This window comes from Corythoichthys intestinalis, chromosome 22 (genome assembly GCF_030265065.1).
Source record: "Corythoichthys intestinalis isolate RoL2023-P3 chromosome 22, ASM3026506v1, whole genome shotgun sequence".
NCBI classification, from domain to species: Eukaryota; Metazoa; Chordata; class Actinopteri; order Syngnathiformes; family Syngnathidae; genus Corythoichthys; species Corythoichthys intestinalis.
In genome coordinates, this window is record NC_080416.1 from 24,058,581 (window position 1) to 24,072,717 (window position 14,137).

A 14,137-nucleotide genomic window follows, 5' to 3' on the forward strand; every position below is an offset into this window, starting at 1 on the left:
GTCTTTGTTGCACTTTATACGCGCTCCACACTTTGCAGGTTGTAAAGACTCTTTAATGAAGTCTTGCATTCATGCAATGTAGTCGTGTTTCAGGCCCCGTAAAAGTCTGATTAAATGTGAAACAGTGCCAGCGGTGCTATAAAGTAGGAATATGTGACACTCGGGGCCGGCAGTATAACACGTTCAATTCCTCAGTAATCAGCTGACAAGCAGGACGTGAGGAGGACGGGAAGCGGGAGCTAACAGGAGCTGTAAAAGCTAAGGAAATTAAGTGCTGAAACGGCAAGCATGTAGGTTAACTCGTTTGCTGCTGTTGACGGCCATAGACGTCCAATCCATTTTGACTGAGCGGTCATGGTGGACAAAGTGGATCCTGTGGATTTTGGGCCAGTTCCAGTGGATTTTGGAGCATTTTTCTGGGTCACTTCTTGTTGATTTTGGGTCAATTTCTGTTCACTTACTGTTGATTTTAGGTTAACCAATCAATCAATAGTTTATTCACACATGTGAAAGAAACATTACAGTACAGTATATGAATTTGAACTCGGACTTTTGATAATGGGATTATTTCAAAGAAGCTAATTAAAGCTATAGAATGAGGCCCAGACATAGAAACATGATTTTTAGGACAATTCTGGGTCTCCATCTGTTGATTTCTAATAACTCATTGTTGTTTATGGGGCAATTCACAGTCACTACCTGTTTATCTTAGAGCAAACACAGATGACATCCTGTTAATTTTTAGGCACTTCTCACTATTACCTTGCCGATGACAGCAAAAAGCATGTTTAGTTCATATTTCACGCGGTATTTTATGCTCCTGAATGAAATGGACCGCTTGGATGTGTGTGGAAGCGATCGATATATATATTCAATTTTTTTAATCCTTCGCAATGAAAATGAGTGACTTCGTGGATTGACGAAGAATACAAATGTGATGTCAACACTCAACAGGCTAATCATCTTCAGTATACAGCAAATACTACAGTATGCAGAAAGACAGCGGATTCAGCTGATTTAGCGGATTATTTCGTTTATTTATCGCATCATGCCAGCCCACTGTGCTGCAGGGTTTTGTTGCTGCCCCTGGAAGAGGCGTGTGAGACTTTTTGGGTTTCAAAAAGTTCACCTGTTCACTGCGGAAAATGGCGAAAAACAATTCCGACAACTGTGGGACCATTGGACCGACGAGGAAGTGAGTAAGCTACGTGTTTCATTTTATAATATTTTAGTTAGGAGGTGGCTTGCATTTTGTGGGTGACAATGCTCCTTGTCCACAAAGAAGGCTTGTCATACACCCTGGTCACTTCCACACCCTCGGTCCTATTTGCGTGCCCACCGAGAATGCGCTTTCCTCGACTTGGCCATGAGCAGCCCCCCGTTCCGATGTCGGCCGGTTTGTCCACTGAAAATGGGCTATTTTTGGCGTTCATTCCCCACGACGAGCACTGCCAGCCTGCCGTGGCCGCAGCAGAACCAAGAGCCGTAACTTGCTCGCCGCTGGGGACTGGCCGATCGGTGAGGACAGTCAACCCCGCCGCCGTGTGTGACATGAGTTGGGGTAGTTTTGTGTGATATTTCCTTTTCAAAAGGCGAGAATAAGACTTGGAAAAGCTGCTCGGTTTGGGTTAGCATGTCGGCTAGCTGTCACGGCTACTGTTTTGTTTACGCTCTTTCCTCCGTCTCCGAAGACGGGACAGGGAAATGACAAAAGCCGGGCTTACTCCGGTGGCATAAAACACCGATCGGGAGAGGAAGAAGTCAGCAGTTTTGACCATTATGCAGTAATTTTGCCCTCTCCTACTGAATAAATGCATTTTTGATATTTCATACTCCATTTAGCACAAGGCTTATTTGTTATCTCCATACCATTTATTTAGAAATTGGAGAAAAATACTTAGATTAAAAAGAATATCCTGTAAAAATATTGGAGTGGAGAGATTGAAACAATCAAGACATTTTGCTACTCTCTTTCGTATTTTCCTCGTTCTGAATCTTCCCCTCACTGGACTGAGTTCTAAATCAGATGAAATCGTGACCCTGCCGACGTTATCATCCAGCTGGGGACGCTAATGCACTATAATGACAGGCGGGTCTAAACGGCAGATTAAAAGACTAATTTCTCGTCATTTGCATTTTGCCAAATTGTTGAATATAGACGAATCGCCTCAAAATATGATTCTAATCCACATAATAATGCTATTTAAGATTTTGTTATGCTGTCATAGGCACTTTAAGCACTTGTAATTCACTCGTTGCTTTTAGGGCAAATCCAGGTCACTTCATGTTGATAATGGGGCACTTGTCGGTCACTTTCTGTTAATTTTGGGGAAATTCCAGGCTATGTCCTGTTCTTTGAATCACTTCTTGTTGGTTTTGGGTGACATTATGTTGATAATGTGGTACTTGTAGGTCACTCTCTGTTGATTTTTGGGCCAATTCCAGATCACGTCATTTTCTATTGAGTCATGTCCTGTTGATTTTCTGGGGGTCACATCATGTTGATAATGGAGCACTTGTGGGTCACTTTCTGTTGATTTTGGGTCATTTCTTCTTAAATCAAACACTTGTAATTCACTTGTTGATTTTTGGGCCAATTCCAGATCACGTCATTTTCTATGAGTCATGTCCTGTTGATTTTCTGGGGGTCACATCATGTTGATAATGGAGCACTTGTGGGTCACTTTCTGTTGATTTTGGGTCATTTCTTCTTAAATCAAACACTTGTAATTCACTTGTTGATTTTAGGGCAAATCCAGTTCACTTTCTGTTGATTTTGGGGCAATTTCAGGTCACGTCCTGTTGATTTTTTTTGGGGGGGGGGGGGGGGGTCAAAAATAATAACCACTAATGGAGATTTTTCAGAGGGGCTTGCATTGAAAATCAATATGTGTCAACTGAGAATTACTTGTAGGCGTTAAAGAGTGGCAATTGGACTTGAATGAGCAATGTTTTGGGTTAAATGTGCCATCGGAAAATAATAGGTCTTTTTATTTTTTGTTGAAAAAATTTTTTTTGGGGGGGGGACTATAAACCTTTGCGCTGATAAAAATACAACCCTGCGTCATTTGAATTTTTGGAACATTTTGAAGTTGGAAAAGTGTGACTGGTGTAAAATGTAGAAGGTGATCAGTGCCAAAATTTTAGCAAACAATGAAAAAATTTGAAATAAAGTCTTACCTATAAGCGGAACCGAGTCAGACGTTGCTGGCATGATCTCAGCCACCAACAGCATGAACACAGTCAGCGACAGCAAGACGGTGATCCCTTCAGGAGAAATGAATACAAATGGATCTCATGCAGAAAGTCAACATGAGTCTCTCGTCCGGGCCTACTGCCAAGATTTTTTTGACAAATGACTGTGAAGGCTCATCCACTAAATTGCTTTTTGACGTAGTGTAATACTCGCCGGCCATTTATTTTACACTGGTCCAAACAGCATCTGCATCCGACAACGACGCTGTCGTAATTCACAACTTTGACCACAAACAATTATAAAAATGCTTCCTTGGCATAAATGTTATGATGTATAACGGGAAGGATATGTTTTTTTTTTTTTGTTTGTTTTTTTGTTTTGTTTTTAATGTTAACTCATTAACTGTCATTGACAGCCTTCTACTGTGAATTGAAATATGTATATCATGAGTGGACATCCAATCCATTCGCTACCACCCTCCCACATCAAATAGACTGGACGTCTATCACTGTCAACGGCAGATATTGAGTTAAAAAAAAGAAATGTTCACTTTCCCTCTCCATTTTCTTTTGGCTCTTTCTCCTCCCGCTTCATCCTGTAATCTCCTCTCAGCTCATCTCTCTCCTTCTTTCATCCCCCTTCCTTGATTTGAGCATTCAATGCGAGCGTTTTAAGATCATATTTCCCGCATATTCGTGGCAAAGACGGGCCGGGAATGTCCCAGTTGGAGATATTCATGGCGCACATCAAAAAGGTACTTTTCCCTCCCAAAATATCTTGCTGACTCTTGAAGTTATCTGCATTTTGGGGAGAGTGTGAGTGCTTGCAAGGAGCTACATCATCTTAGACTTTGTGTCAATTGGTGCAAAATGTGCCATTATCTTCCCAAATGTACTTTTTTTTTTTTTGCTCACCCAGAGAAATCTTCTCTCCTGAGTCGGCGGGTAGAACGAAAATGAGAAGGGTCATGGAGGACAGGAGCATGCAGGGGATGAGCAGGTTGAGGGCGTAGTAAAGCGTCCTTCGCCGGATGGTCACGTTGAAAGTCACGTCCGGGTAAGGCTCTTTACAGCAATCGTAGAAAATTTCGTTGCGGGTGCCAGGCACTCCTGGTGGAACGGGAATGCGGGTATTTAATCATAGTTGGCACAAGGTATAATTAGTGGCTGATGTAAAAGGCTGACCTATGAGATCCCATTCGCCGTTAGGCATGTAGCCCGAGATGTCGGCGTCGTTCATCTGGAGGTCAAGAAGCAAGCCGTCGTAAGTCCACGAGCCGAACTTGAGGACACACTTCTGGATGTCGAAAGGGAACCAGCGCACGTCTACGTTGCACGTGCTCATGAAAATACCTGCCAGGCCGGACGGTCAGTACAATTAAATCAACGATTGGCCGGTTGCGACAACAAAACAAAATGGTGAAATGGTTTATTATGACACCTAACAGATAATATTCAATTAATTTTAAAAGATCAATTCAAAATTTATCATACATATATATTTATATATATGGCAGAAAACAGACAAACAGACAGACTGCTCTTGCACTCCTCTTTAAAAGAAACTGCAGTATTTTAAGCCAAAACAACTGTTGTGTTTGATAGAACAATATGTCAATATGCTGCCATAGCAGATTCATGGCGCATTAAGCCCCCTAACTATTTTTAATTTGTCCGTTTTACCCTAAAAACCCCCGTTTACAGACGTCGCGCAACCGCTTTTGTTTACACCTAGCCATAAAAAGAAGGTAAGTAATTATTCAAAATGTCATTTCTAGCTTAGAATCATTAATTGATGTTTAATATTTAGTTTTAAAAAAGAAAACGACTTTAAAAAAATATTCACTCGCATATTTTAAACTTTTAAAAAAGTAAAAAAGTCACGGATATCTACCTCATAACTATCGCTTAATTGTATTTTTTTTGTTACTGTCGCATTTTCCCCGATATGTTATATGATAAATAATTGATCCAAACAAAGAAAAATTGAAAAATAAAGTTTAAAAGGGTAACTATATAAAAAAGAAAATCTCAACCACTCCTTGTTGTCTGCAATTTCTGCATCACGACCCTTTTAATATCACCATGTTTCACCCCTAAAATCCCCCCAAAAATCGGGCTGTGGCCATTCACAGCTGTGTCTTGACACTCGGTGATACATGCTACATGGAGTTTTTGGCTCGAAACAAGGTAGGTACGCGATATCTCGTTAAAATCATGGTGTCTTTAATTCTGCTCTCGCCTCCAGTTAGGGTTTTGCTGTTAATTTTTTTTTTTTTTTAAATGCCCTCCTGTTCAAAATTTTTCTTCCCCCAGAAAATTGAGATTATAAGCTATCCAATGATGTATCACACATGCATATCGGACAATTTTGAAATTTGGCCAAATTGGGGGTCTCAGAGCGGAACTTCAAGTCACATGAGTGTTTTCAGCCATATATATTGGGGTGGCGTGGCTCAGTGGTAGATTAGTTGTCCCCCAACCCAGAGGTTGTGGGTTCAATTCGCCGCCCTGTTGAACTAGTCTAAGTGTCCTTGAGCAAGACACTGAACCCCACGTTGCTCCTGGTGCTGTGTCATCAGTAGGTGGATGGCGAGATAGTGTAAAGCGCCTTGAAAGGTGGAAAAGCGCTATATAAGTTTACCACCATTTATATATTAGGGCTGTCAAACGATTACAATTTTTAATCGCGTTTATCACTGCTTAAAAATTAATTAATCATAATTAATCGCAATTTAAACCATCTCTAAAATATGCCATAGTTTTTCTGTAAATTATTGTTGGAACGGAAAGATAAGACGGATATATACATTCAACATACTGTACATAAGTACTGTATGTACATTCTTTCTGTGAAAGGGATCCACGGATAGAAAGACTTGTAATTCTTAAAAGATAAATGTGAGTACAAGTTATAATAATTTTATATTAACACCCCTCTGTATGTTTTAATTTTAATAAAATTTGTAAAATTTTCAGTCAAAAAAATAAACTAATAGCACGCCAGTGTTTACTTCACAACGTTAGAGACCTCTGATAATTTGTATATTGTGACTAAATATTGCCATATAAGGTATTTGTTGAGCTAAACGAAATGTTTGAATAGAGTTTGACCAAAGTCTCAGTATTATTTTGCTTAGATATTTTGATTGGGAAGGTTAGTTCTCTTTGCAATGAACGCTTTTCTTTTTGTGAACATTGTTTTTTTTTTTTGAGAGAGAGATAGGATTATTATTTTTATTGTGCTTTCAGTAAATAATAATGTAGCGACTTAACTGTTCTGCCCAAATGCATGATGGTAAGTTGGGCCACCATGACTGTCAGTGGTGGCTGCAAATGGTATACCTTCTCTGCGTTGTGTTCAATACAGAGTGTTAAGAAAAAGATTATCTCCTGTCATTCTTCCCCATGTCGCTCGCCACAATAGATATAATTGTGGTGGAAGAGATTCCAAAGCTTATGCCAATAAATAGCACGGCCCCAATGAATGCCTGTGTCCACTCCACTCGCTTGTCTCTGCCTCCTAGCTCTCAATATACATAAAACGGCGCATGAGTGGGTCGTTCTGCACATGATTAATTTAAAGAATTAATTACCGCCCGTTAACGCGGTAAATGTGACAGCCCTAATATATATATAATATATACATACATACATAGACCATATTTTTCGGACAATAGGTTGCAGGTTTTTTTTTTTCATAGCTTGGCTATGGGTGCAATTTATACAATTTATGCTCCAGAGCGATTTATAGTCCGAAAAATATGGTGTCTATATTGAGTGTAACGGTATTTGTTTTCATCCCGTACCATCACGGTACAGTGCATCGAGTCAGACTGCGAATATGAGTGAAAAGGTAATGCACCAAAACCAACATTACGGGACAAAGAAGATAAACCAAAACAGACGAAGTAGTAGTTATCATTCTTCACGACTAGGAAAGTCACGGCAAATTTACAGAGTGGGAACTATCAAATGCAGTATTACTAACGCTTTTTAAAGTATATGGTAATGTTTATTTTGCTCTCGCCCTAGGCTGAAGTCATTGATATGCTGAGTGAGTATTTAATTTTGCACTATTTAAAGAAATGCTTTTTCAGTTTTGGAACTATTTGCACTTTTTATTTTATTTTTAGCCAATAAAAAATCTGTCTTCTGTGGGAATGTATGCTCACTGTAATGGTTTACAGTTAACTGTGTGCACTCCAACATTTGAAATGGTAGTACCTTATTTATATATATAGTAAAAAAACAACAACAACAAAGTTGTCAGCTGGCGAGTGCTACCTGACTTTAACTGTTACCTCAGTCGAGCCACAAAAAGGGTATGTTTATTTTTGGACAAAATCTGTGAATTAAAGAATGTAAGAACAATAACAACACAAATTCACTAGTTGATGTTTTCTTATATTTATTTTTCAATTTAATAAGCTGCTTTTTAGTTTTAATCAGTAGAACAAACTTTATTTTCAAATGCTGTGATTAAAAATAGCATTGTTTTTCCTGTTGTACCAAACCATGACCCCATTACCGAGGTATGTAGCGAACCGTGACTTGTGTGTACCAGTGTTGTTTTCGTCAACGATGACGACATCAAAAATATTTCTTTAACAAACACGTTTTTCATGACAATGACTAGATGATAACGAGCTAAAATCGTGTTTTGGGAGACTAAAACATAATGAGTCGAAGTTTTCGTCTGACGAGACGAAAATGCGTCATTGTTTCTGTCACATCTTCACAATGTGTGACATTTTATGTGTAGTTAGCCTGCATCTTCAGTGTCTGAGTCACTCCTGACGTGCTGCACACCCCCCCGACTCACCCATGTGTCGTCTCCAGAGAATTTGCAATGTTGCTTTAGCCTTCAAAGGTCTGTGCTGAGTGATCATCACACACTTAATGTAACTCGTAGCGTTAGCGTAGCATTCACGTTAGAAATAGGCTAATGCTAACGACGAATGTCCTCTTAAAAAAAAATTTACATACAGTTTATGGCATCCAAGTGGGTATAATTAATTGAAAATACTGTATTGCACTGTTTTTCTGCTCAGTGTGTATAATCAACAAGTTGGCGTTGTCTTTGTAGACGCTACAATAGGTGCTTGTCAATTTTCATCCGAAATACAGTAGTTGGGAACCTTTATATATTTTTGGGGTAATTTTTTTCAATTTTACAGACAAACATTTTTCGTGAACATCAACAAAAACTAGACGAAGACAAACACAATGAGATGACTAAAATATGCCGAAGACTAATCAGTATTATCGTTCGAAATCCTAAAATGAAAATTAAAAGGGCTGCCAAAAACACAGCACTGGTTTATACCGTTACACCCCTAATATAATATTGATGTGTGTTTATATATATGTGCAGTACATATACAGTATGTTTATACTGTGTATATACATATGTACAGTATACAGGTGTGTGTGTATGTATATATGCGTATAGGGAAAACTAAAATTGTAATCTAATTTTCAAATGGTTGTTATTTGTATTATGACTTTTGTAATTTTGCATTATTGTCATTTTAGTGACTAGCAAGTTATAAATTTAATAAATGACAAAGACCTTTTATATGAAAACAAAAAGGGGAAAAATAAGAGAAAAAACTCATTACAACATAAGTATCCACATGAAGAGAAACGTGTACTATTACAAAAATTGTGGTTCATCACAAAAAAAATAAGCAATATCGGTAAAAAATAGACAAAGAAGAGGAAAAAAATCACAGTTTTAAGAATAATGTTGCATTACAAGAACAAAAATTAAGGAAATGAGATGCGATATTAGATCAAAATGTGTATTGTTAGGAGAAGAAAGTTTCAATATCAGCAACCATAAAAAAGTAATGTTGGTAGGAAAAAAAGTGGGATTATTAAAAGAAATACTGAATTATCCTCCTTAATACTTGACAGAATTCTGTAATTTCCTGTTCATGCCACAAGATGACAGCAAAGAACTACCTGAAGGTAAATGGAGCTCCTCAACTCACATAGCAGAACATTGAAGAACAAAGCAAATGTTATCCAATGACAATTTTGCAGGATTGGAATATATCCCTAATATTGTGTCCAACAAGGGACTCATATTGTGTGCACCAGCGCCTTGTTGGCATCGTGCCTCTTCTCCGCTTGCGCAGATATCCATCTTGTAACCTTGAGGCGACACTCACAAACAAGACTCCTGCTTGCTCGCTCTGTCGTTCCCTGGCTCGCTCAGCACAATCCCCAAAATAAAAGTCCCTCATTTTGAAGCGCGTCCTTTTCATCCACATGACATTTTGAGGCCTGCGTCGGCAAATGTCGCCATATTTCCTTTTTTTTTTTTTTTTTTTTTTTTTAATGATCGAGTCTGTATGAAAGTGCTCCAGAAAACAAGCACTTGAAAGTTATCTGAAAATTGGCATTTAATTCTCATGAAAGTATTGTAAAATTTGTATTTTTTTTATTTATGAATAGGATCAATGTGTTCCCATGAGAGTAGAATTTGTGGGGGGGGGGGGGGGGGGGGGGGCACAAAAAAAAAAGCCCCTTTAAACTCCAATGCCAAAAACATACAATTTTCAAACTGTTACTTTGCTACTTTTAGTCCGAATTACATAATTTACACATAGAAAATAAAAATTGCAAAATTCATCAGCTAGTTTTTGGCAAAAATTGTACGGTTTTACCAAAATTTGACAAAAACTTGCCACACATTTTCAATGGCACAGTCAACGCCTACAAAAAAAAAAAAAAAATCACCCCTATTAATTTTCAATACGGACCTGCAAAAAAAAAATCTCCATTGAGACTTGCCCAAAATTAACAGGTAGCGATGCAAAATATATAACACGTGACCCACGAATGCCCCAAAATCATTAGAAGGTTCCCATAAAACCAACAGGAATTGACCCAAAATCAACAAAACACGACTAATAAACAGGAAGTGACCTGGAAATGCCCTAAAATCCACAGGAAATAATCAAAAAAAAAGTTAGACATCCAATTAATTAAACTGGGAGGACTGGCTGTGAATGCTCATGTTTCAGTGCCATTGATGGCACTACCGCACGAATGCTATTTTTAGACCGCAAGACTGCGTGACGTCACCATTGTAAACCGGAAGGGGCTCAACATGGAAGCGCGCTCGCATAAAACCCATGCAAGTACTGCTTGTTTTCTGCCGGCAATCTTTCAAAAAAGAACATGCCGAGGAAACACTGCTGCTATAACTTGTAAAAACGAGTCTAGACATTACGACCGTCCACATATGAAGGATGTTTTTATTCATACGTTGCCCGAAGCAAAAACTCAAGGGAAAAAATGTGAACAATGGATCAACTTGTGCGGATGTTCAAAAGACCAGTTTAACGCCAGCTAGGTGAAGCCTTCACCTTAATATGCAGTAAATATTTTGTTAGGGGCCAAGAAAAAGATATCGTTAAAAAAGCTACCTCTGGATCAGGTCGGCACTTTTTCCCGTCTTTTTCAGCCCTCGCACTCAAACCATCTCTTTAATTGAACATTTTTATGTCCTTCCACATCTTTACCTGTGAATTTGGCACCGGGGACATCTTTTTTGGGACAAAATTGGTAGATTTAGCTCAGTAAAAATTTTGTTCGTACACTTTTTACACTCATCTAGTATGAGGGACAAACGCGAGTTTGACCCCCCTAGCAACAGTTGCTAACGTCATGAATACTAATGAGCAATGGTGACGTGTTACGTGCTGTACGCGATTCATTACGACTGGGCGGAGCGAATTAACACTCCCAGTCGAAATGGATTGGACATCTAGCACGGTCAATAGCAGCAAATGAGTTAACAAGGTAGTGACTAGTGTTGTCACAGATTACTTGAAAAAGTAATTCAATTACTGGTTACGGCTCAAAAAAGTAATCTAGTTACTTTACTGATTACGTTATTATCAAAGTAACTAGGTTACTTTAAAAGTAATTCCTCGGTTAATTTTTACCAATTTTTCTTCCTTTGCTGCCTCAACATCAGAATGACAACAGAAAAATCTCACCGCATTTAATTGACTTTCCGATAATTGATTTTAAAGGGGAAGATCAGAGTTTTTCCACATAAGGCTTAATCTTCGAGTTAACGGGGGTTTGATTAGTCGATGGAGTTGATTTCAACCCCCATTGACCTGGTAGCTTAGCCCCTCCAAAGCTCTGAAACTAATAGATAACTGACAGACTGCATGAAATTTGTTGTAATCAACTCCAACAACTAATTAAACCCCCGCTAAGTCAAAAGATTAAGCCTAAGGTTAAAAGTTTTGAACTTCGGGTTAGGGTTAAAGCATATGTGCCAATGTAAAACAATGCAAATTGACTGCACAGTAATCAACAACACACAAATGAATTGCACAGTGCAATAAATACAAAGGTGGGGGGTGGACGCGAATGCACGCGCACAACCCGGAAGTACACCGTACACACACGCGGTCAATTTAGCCACAAAACGTGGCGGCAACTAGGCACTTTACACTCGATCGGACTTACAACACATCCCAAAGATGCTAAACAAACACGTCAGCTCACGGCATAAATTTGCAACACGAATATGATTTAAACAATGCTCGCCAACTTCCCTCCATTGCAACGGCAAAGCTACGAAACGGCCGAGCATGTAGCAACTCCAACCTATCGCTGGAACCCTCCAGAATGAAGGGAAAATACTCACGTTCATTCATGGACCCACACAGATCAACATTCCCTCGCACATCTCAACAGGTGGCTGCACTCGGCTCGAAAGTGCCCCCGCGATCCTCACACATCCCAAAACACGTGTGAATTTAGACCAAAACAAGAAGTAACTATGAGCGGTTACCATGGAAACAAACACTTAGTGGAAACAGTTTCTATTCAAAATGTTCTTCGTACATGGCTACAATATTCTTCATTCTACATACATGATGAGGCAATAACAAAATAGTATTTATAGATATTAATGACATTTTTATTAAAACTCCACAAATTGTTGTTTTTCACCCCAATTTATTAGTTTGTCGTATACTTACATAATGTATTGAAGCTGGCTGCAACGAGGGTGAAATGAGAGCATCACCCCCCACTCTCTTCCCTTGATTATAATCATGGCGGTGAGTTATTTACACACCGCAGGATTCTATTAATAAACATGGCGGAGAACCCGCGGCGGCGGCCCGCAATGCACAAGTTTCATTTCAGAACGCAGACACCCGCTTAAGAATTGATGGACTGACTGACCGAACGTCAGCTTGCCGGAATGCGCAATGCACTATGGGTAGAACAGGACGTTCATGCCAGTGAAATATTAGCTTTGGCTGGGCAAGCATATAGGCAGGGGCATGTGGAATTGCTGTGAACTGACAGAGTGAGGACAGCAGGAGCGGGATGGGCGGTCGAAAAATCAGGAAAGAAAGTTATGAGTGGGGAAAACTTGGACTTCAATATTTTTCATTATGTATTGATTTTTCGGGGTGGTAGGAATTTGGAGTTTACTTGTAAAATTCTGACTTTACCATCGTAATATTCCAAATGATATCTTGCAAATTCATACATAACACCATGTGACACATATTTTGTTCCCAGGTTCTATGTGGTATTTCCTAGTTTATTTTAGTCGCATTGACATGTAAAAACACTTTTGCATTGACTCCACAATCTGATAGAGAAGTCTATGACTTTTGTTTCCCAAAAGTTTGGGCTTGTGGTATATATATATATATATATATATATATATATATATATATATATATATATATATATATATATATATATATATATATATTTGGAATTTCTCACATTTCTGCATAAAATCCCCATCAAATGTGATCTGATCTTTGTCAAAATCACACAAATGAAAAAACAGTGCCTGCTTTAACTAAAACCACCCAAACATTTATAGGTTTTCATATTTCAGTGAGGATAGTATGCAAACAATGACAGAAGGGGGAAAAATAAGTGAACTATCACATTTACTATTTTGTCCCCCCACCCCACCTCCCCTTGACAGCAATAACTTCAACCAGACGCTTCCTGTAGCTGCAGATAAGTCTGGCACATCAATCAGGACTAATCTTGGCTCATCCTTCTCTACAGAACTGCTGTAGTTTAGTCAGATTTCTGGGATGTCTGGCATTAATTGCTATGTTTAGGTAATGCCTCAGCATTTCAATGTGGTTCAAGTTTGGACTTTAACTTGGCCACTCCAAAACGAGTATTTTGTTCTTCTGAAACCATTCTGAAGTTGATTTACTTCTGTGTTTTGAATCATTGTCTTGTTGCAGCATCCATCCTCTTTTTAGCTTCAACTGTCTGACAGACAGCCTCAGGTTTACCTGCAAAACATCCTGATATATATTCAAAAGTGGAATTCATTCTTCCATTAATGATTGGAAGTTGTCCAGGCCCTGAGGTAGCAAAACAGCCCCAATCCTTGATGCTTCCTTCACTATGCTTCACGTTGGTGATGAGGTGTTGATGTCGGTGAGCTGTTCCATTTTTCCTCCAAACATGACGTTGTGTGTCACTCCCAAACAATTCAATTTTGATTTCATTAGTCCACAAAATAATTTGCCAAAACTTCTGTGGAGTATTCAAGTTTTTGTGAACATTAAACGAGCAATAATGTTTTTTTAGACAGCAGTCGCTTTCTCTGTGGAGTCCTCCCATGAACACCATTCTTAGCCATAGTTTTACATATCGTTGATGTGTGCACAGAGATATTTGACTGTGCCAGTGATTTCTGTAAGTCTTTAGCAGACACACTAAGTTTCTTTTTTACCTTTCTGAGTATTCTGCGCTGAACTCTTGGCGTCATCTTTGATGGACGGCCACTCCTTGGGGGAGAAGCAATAGTGCCAAACTCTCTCCATTTGTAGACAACTTCTCTGACTGTTGATTGATGAACATCCAGACTTTTAGAGATGGCTTTGTATCCTTTCCCAGCTTTATACAA

General features: G+C 38.9%; 2 protein-coding genes across 3 annotated transcripts in view; one reads left to right on the top strand and one right to left on the bottom strand.

Annotated features, from left to right (window-relative positions):
* Nucleotides 1–14,137, bottom strand: part of chrna11 (cholinergic receptor, nicotinic, alpha 11) — a 40,212-nt gene that overhangs the window by 16,409 nt on the left and 9,666 nt on the right. For both annotated transcript variants that reach the window (XM_057827248.1, XM_057827249.1), the window contains 3 exons: nt 4,381–4,548; nt 4,111–4,305; nt 3,181–3,267 (listed from right to left, as the gene is read on the bottom strand). In XM_057827248.1, the coding sequence (XP_057683231.1) occupies nt 3,181–3,267; nt 4,111–4,305; nt 4,381–4,548 (450 nt within the window). The remainder of the gene's footprint in view (nt 1–3,180; nt 3,268–4,110; nt 4,306–4,380; nt 4,549–14,137) is intronic.
* LOC130910205 (small conductance calcium-activated potassium channel protein 1-like) overlaps nt 1–14,137 on the top strand; it is a 65,957-nt gene that overhangs the window by 6,381 nt on the left and 45,439 nt on the right. The window contains exons 2-3 of the mRNA XM_057827241.1: nt 4,115–4,252; nt 4,405–4,563. The gene's annotated coding sequence lies outside the window, so the exon portion shown is untranslated. The remainder of the gene's footprint in view (nt 1–4,114; nt 4,253–4,404; nt 4,564–14,137) is intronic.